The sequence below is a fragment of the Eschscholzia californica genome, unplaced genomic scaffold (genome assembly GCF_041429995.1).
Source record: "Eschscholzia californica isolate CP2 unplaced genomic scaffold, dmEscCali1.0.p SCAF_1, whole genome shotgun sequence".
Lineage (NCBI taxonomy): Eukaryota > Viridiplantae > Streptophyta > Magnoliopsida > Ranunculales > Papaveraceae > Eschscholzia > Eschscholzia californica.
Window position 1 is genome coordinate 29,475,624 of NW_028238198.1, and position 6,000 is coordinate 29,481,623.

The 6,000-nt window shown below is 32.4% G+C and overlaps 1 protein-coding gene across 1 annotated transcript; it reads right to left on the reverse strand.

Annotated features, from left to right (window-relative positions):
- Nucleotides 1–2,943: 2,943 nt before the first annotated feature.
- Nucleotides 2,944–5,500, reverse strand: LOC147565878 (CBS domain-containing protein CBSX1, chloroplastic-like). Its single transcript, XM_086652358.1, has 7 exons — nt 5,169–5,500; nt 5,015–5,079; nt 4,719–4,767; nt 4,251–4,303; nt 3,572–3,687; nt 3,410–3,467; nt 2,944–3,326 (listed from the first exon to the last, which is right to left on the reverse strand). The coding sequence occupies exons 1-7, from the start codon at nt 5,221–5,223 to the stop codon at nt 3,252–3,254; spliced, it is 471 nt and encodes a 156-aa protein (XP_086508484.1). The 5' UTR covers nt 5,224–5,500; the 3' UTR covers nt 2,944–3,251.
- Between the last annotated feature and the right edge of the window lie 500 nt (nt 5,501–6,000).

The following is a 6,000-nucleotide window of genomic DNA, read 5'->3' on the forward strand; positions in this document are numbered from 1 at the left end:
CATAATTTATAGTAAATTATGCAAACATCTCCCGTACGATGTTTTTCAAAATGAGAACATGATATATGTATTTTCTGACAAATTATATATACTTTATCACGAATATCATGAACATTATATGGAACATTAATTATGCTTTAATCTCAAAAACAGTACTCGTTTCATTATTAGAACAACTTCGCTTATATATGTAAATCCCGTGTACTTTGAAATAAATTACATATAATTTACGTAAATGTTCATGTAATTTATTGTAAATAATATACTTTTTTATATAATTTATATGTATTAATCTCTCTCCATTTGTTATCACAGATGGAGTTCCAGGCAGAATCATCAAATCAAAATAAGCAAATCAAACTTGAAATACCCTTGTTCTTGTTACTTGACTTTTTGATTGGCTCCTCGAAATATTTCATAAGAAATGCACACTTGAATGGATCTTGATCATGATTCCTTGGAAAAGCCTAATATTCGGCCCCCTCCATTAGCATTCCAAGCAATAGGGCAACATGGATGGGCACCATTATTGAACCAGAGAAGATTTTGTACGTTTTTTTTGTAGCAGAATGTAAACGATGTGTTATGTAAAAGAAATTATGTGTTATGTAAAAGAAATTATGTGTAATGTAAAAGAAATTATGTGTAATTTACAGAACAAGACCCAAATACATTTGATAAATTACGTTGTATACTTGACAAATGATGGTTTATTCGTCATAAATAATACATAATTTGCGTATTTATTTCATAATTTGTATTCGATGAGTATTTATGTATGAGTAAAAACGAAAACAAATGCTGCTTTAATGTTCCCAGAAAAATATACTATTTTCAAAACTAAAAGTTAAGTGAGAGAAAGTGACATATATGTTTTGTATATTAACCCCCAAATCACGCTAAATTGATCCTAGATTATATACTATTTCCAAATTTGAAAGTTAAGTGAGAGAAAATTGTTTTGAATCGAAAAAAAATTTACATAGTAAGATAGAGAAAATTGATTTGGTTTCCAAATCTGTAAAGAAGAGAGAGAAAATTAATTTGGAAATATCCGTGGTGATGACGTTTTGGTTTTGGTTAGGATTTTGGTTTCTGATTGATTCGGATAATAAGAAAGAGAAAATTTGATTTCCAAATCTGTTTAGAGGAGAGAGAAATTATGATTTGTTTCTATCCATTTGTTTCTAATAAATCTCCATATATTTTGGCTAATAAATCTCCATATTAAATCTGTAAAGAAGAGAGAGAAAATTGATTTGCAAAAGTTTGAATTTTGTTTCTAAACAGATTATAGAAGAGAGAGAAAATTTCGTGAGAATCTATCCGTTTTTTCCTAAATTTATCCTAAAATCAAGGTACATTAAACCGTTTGAAATTTTTGTCCGGCCTCACATATTAAAATCCTGCAAAAAACGACTGGGACATAGAAGGAATTATGTAATATATATTAAGGGTTTTTAGTCCCAAGAGCAAAAGGACTAAAAATCTATTTTTTGAGAAGATTGGACCCTAAATCCTTTTTGAACATTATTTTGGGCTATATACCCACGGACCCTTTTTTTAACAAGAATAATCATACGGCATAAGAGGTACAAAATTTAGATGTTGAGACCGACAAAAAATTAATTTTGTCAAGGTGAACTTAAAGAAATGTTTAGCTAAGATTTTGTCTAAGGAAGGATTTGTCAAGTGGTAAAAAAATTTCGACAACTGTTTAAGTTTTGTCAAGTGTCGAATATATTCGAACACAATTAAGATGTCCAAGCCCAACAAAAATAAATGTTTACGGAGAGATTTGTACTTGATGTAGGTACTGGGCATCACATAGATTGTACCATTTGAGATTGAAGTTGGCCCTGGTGTCTGAATTATCGATTCTCTTTTTCCATTTTTTACTAAATCTGTGGTGGCCGACCTAATTTCAACCCATAATATATGTCTCTCTCTCTGAGTCTAAGATATTCAACAATATTAAGATGCCTATCTGATATCAACAATATGAATGTCCTGTAAGAGGGGCCTATCGCGTACAGTATGTACTTATAACATACTGTAGTCACTATTCTTCGAGATTGCATATGGGTTATTATAATATTTTATTTTCATATTTACTCTAAAGTCTAAACCCTTGGTACTGAAAACGAAGTAGTCCATATCATATTCCTGCAGTTAGTAATGGAAATTGATTGAGAATCAGATGTAGTTGATGAAAATCTTTAGTACAATGAGCTCAACTTCTTTTCGGGTACAAAAGAAAAGTTATTTTCCATCTTTATCCACAAACAACAATGTCTGTTTATACTTAGATTTTCCAATTAAGTATTTAGAATTCTAACTCTCAATCAATTCTTAGAGAAGTCAATCCATAAAATTAATTTGTAAGTGAATTGTTTATACACTTGTTTATTAAAATTTCCGCATTTCTTTAACAAGAATATTGTACAAGAGATTCCTTCGTCATGAGAAATCAGACAAAGAAAAACATTTTATGTTTGAACTTCGAATATTTGTTATTATTATTATTATTTTACTTAAAATTCATAATAATTCAGAACCACAATTATGAACTCCATTCTTATCCTTAAGCCATTGTCAGTTCTGTTAACATCATATTATTAAGTCTTCATTAACTAACAGCAAGTGGCACATGGATTCAGAAGCTTCTAAATCTTTTTAAATGATTGACTTTTAAGAAAACTATTTTCAATTTTTTAATTGACTTATAAAATTTTAATCTCAAACAAGTAGGCATATTAAAGGTATAAAACAAAAATATAAAGTCAGCTTATCTAGCCATGAATTTCGAAGAAAAAGATGCGATGTAACTTCGACTAATAGACGTTAGTTTCTATAAAGACTAGAGAGAGATAATCCACAATGAAGTTATTTTCTACTTGCTTCGACTAATAGACGTTAGTTTCTATAAAGACTAGAGAGAGATAATCCACAATGAAGTTATTTTCTACTTGCGAATATATCGGGATTAAAGTACATAAACAAACACATATACACACTTGACAAAATGATTTTGACTACAGACATATGATGCATACCCTCGTTTCAATAAGATGAATCGGGTGCTTATCTAACTACTATTACATAACTTAGCTAAGAAAACTAGACTAATAACATTCTGCCGATATATTATAAGAGAAAGCCATCGACCTTTGAACTCGTACTGCAAGTGACAAATGATTTAGAATACCTGTTGTCTCAATCCGACTTGAAAGCATTGGGTAGTTTTCTATCTATGCCATCTTTTCGATCTCACGTTTTATTTGAAGGGCAGCTCTAACTACGTTTCCTCTAGTTATAATCCCAACCTTCAAAACAATATGAAATTCAATGAGCAAAGATTCCGATAAGTTAACTATTTGTGTCTGATTGTGTGTATCATATTACTTACTAGATTTCCGCTGCTGTCCACGACTGGAAGACGGCGGTACTTTGTTTCAAGCAACAATCTGCCATATATAATTGAATTTGAACATTTTGGTAACTGCCTTAATGCAAGAGAGAGTAAACCAAACAAATTAGGTCAGAAAAACAAAGTTGCAGAAAACCTAACCTTGCAGCATCTTCAAGATTGGTGGTTTCACGGACAACAAGAGGAGCAGGAGTCATAACATCGGCAATGACTTTTCCATTGGTCTTACCAAGTAACTTTTGTATCTCATTGAAAGTCTGGAAACAGTTCATAATAGGATAGTCAGTAATTACAACATTAAACAATTGTGTTTTCTCATTAGCACCGAATTAGCAAAATAGAAAGAGTGCGAAGAAAGGTCCTACATATCCGTTTATCATCCATCTAACAGATCATATCAGTCGAAGACATAAATATCAACGAGTAAAAGCACATTTTGGCAGATAATTAACAATTGGTGAAAGCAGTCGAAGAAGCCATTATTTCGGCAACAAACAGAATGTGGGGAAGCAATGTGACTACTTTCAAGCATTGCATATGAATATATAGTTTTGGCCTTCAGACAGTCAATAAAAAAAACTAACATGTATTATTCTTAATGAGTTCTAGTTAGAATCATTTTTTTAACAGTTTCTAGAATAGAACTTTTTTCACCTATTTTCATTTTGTATCAAATGAAATGTTATTAAGCCTCAAGGTTTCCGTATAGCTAATCAATGCTAGAAGATCGTCTTCGGTACTTCAGATAGAGACTTATTTGTCTACTTAGCAGTGAGAACAAAGAAAGGGAAACAACAAAAAGAGAAGAATTCTGACGTACTTTCCAAGAGCTGTCGACTTCAGGAAACATGCTTGTATCAGCTCGCCCACTACCTATCAGCACAGAAGAATTATACGTCACTGGTCACTTGAGATTCACTAAATTACAACTATCCAGTGCATAAAACACAATGGCATGCTAACTAAAGGTTGCAATTTGTTAGGCTACACTTATGCAAGTCACGACAAGAAAATAGACGAGAAAAACCCAGATAGAGAATGTTGGTGTAAGTTCTTGTGGCATGATTTTATTGCCAGTCTATGTAAGGATAACAGGATCAGCGGACTTACCACTGTAGTCTTGTAAGATACAAAAAAAGTCGCTACCCCTCCAGGCAAGTCGCTACCCCTAATGACCTATATTACATTACCGCCTTACCGGTATAACTAGAACTAAGCTCTCCGGGCAAGTCGCGCTACCCCTCAACAGTGACAAATAGTTGCGCCCTACCTCAAATAACTAAAATACCTGATATTGAATCCAGAGCTAACAAATCATAATCTGATACTAGGCCAACCTGCATCCAGTAGAAAAAGAAAAAAAATCCTGTATTCAGTATTTGTATTGAAGAGGTTCAATTATATAGAGCCAAGTATAGTTTCTTATTTTCTCATAAAAAAAAAAAGTAAAAAAAAAAGTATAGCTTCTTATTTTTCTTTTTTCTGAAAGAAAACCAACTCTAGCTTAGACCTAATAACCATTGCTTGAAAACGAACACATGATCAATTCCAAAAAAGAAAAATCATAAAAGATGTAATATGTACCAGTTTCCAGCCATCATCGATCACAGGAAAACCAGTAATTCTGTTATCCACTAGCATCTCGAGTGCTGTTTGACGCGAAGGCCACATTATTTAATGAGATGAAACTAAACGTAGTTGAGACTCGGGAACATCAAACCATGTACATAAAGTGTACCTTCATTAATTGTTGTTGTAGGCCTTACCACATGTAGCTCTCCTTTCTTAGTCATGAAATCACCAACTGTATAGACCCCATTTTTGGGCTGCTGTATTAAACAAGGTCAAGTTACCTAGAAATGAGTTTCTGAAGGAGACACCTCTAAACAGAGCACACATACTGAAAAAGGAAAAGGCTACATACTAATGGACTGAACTGAGTAACTAAACATAATACATACAGCATATTATAAAGTTTCAAAAAATAAGATAGCATATTAACTCATACAATAGTCCTAAATTTTTTTTTTAGTCCAGGTTTAACTCTACAGTCTAGACTACCATTTTCCCTCAAGCAATATAGTGAGGTACACAACATAACCATCTCATGTGTTAGGTTACACAACTGGATAATAATAAATTAACTTTTATATAGTTCATCTACGCACCAAATTTCATATCTATAGATCCTCGAATCCTTAGTTGCACTGTACTTACTGGATAGCAAAACAACTTTCTTGTGAGGTATTGATTCCAATAGTCAATTCAATGACTACATACCTCCTACACACTTGGCTCTGATACCATTCGTTACTGGATCATGGAAGAAAAGGAGTTAGTGGAAGAATGAAGAGTGATGGTGGAGAAGAACGTTAGTGGAAGAAGAAATAGTTAGTGGAGGAAGTGAGTGGAGAAATATGGAAAGAAAGAGAATTTTATTCTTATTGTTCTTACAAGATTACAAGGTAAAATCAAAGGTACTCTTACAAATGAACTGAGTCTCCTTATATAGGCGGAGCTCTTTACAAAACAACAAAATAAAAAACGTAAGCAATGACATAATATAATTG

Excerpts from the sequence above, each read along its gene's own strand:
- LOC147565878 (XM_086652358.1), bottom strand. The coding sequence starts at position 5,223 with ATGACTAAGAAAGGAGAGCTACATGTGGTAAGGCCTACAACAACAATT. Across the intron at positions 5,080-5,168 it reads TACAACAACAATTAATGAAG|CACTCGAGATGCTAGTGGAT; the intron begins GTACACTTTATG and ends CGCGTCAAACAG. Across the intron at positions 3,688-4,250 it reads AAGTCGACAGCTCTTGGAAA|ACTTTCAATGAGATACAAAA; the intron begins GTACGTCAGAAT and ends AACTGTTTCCAG.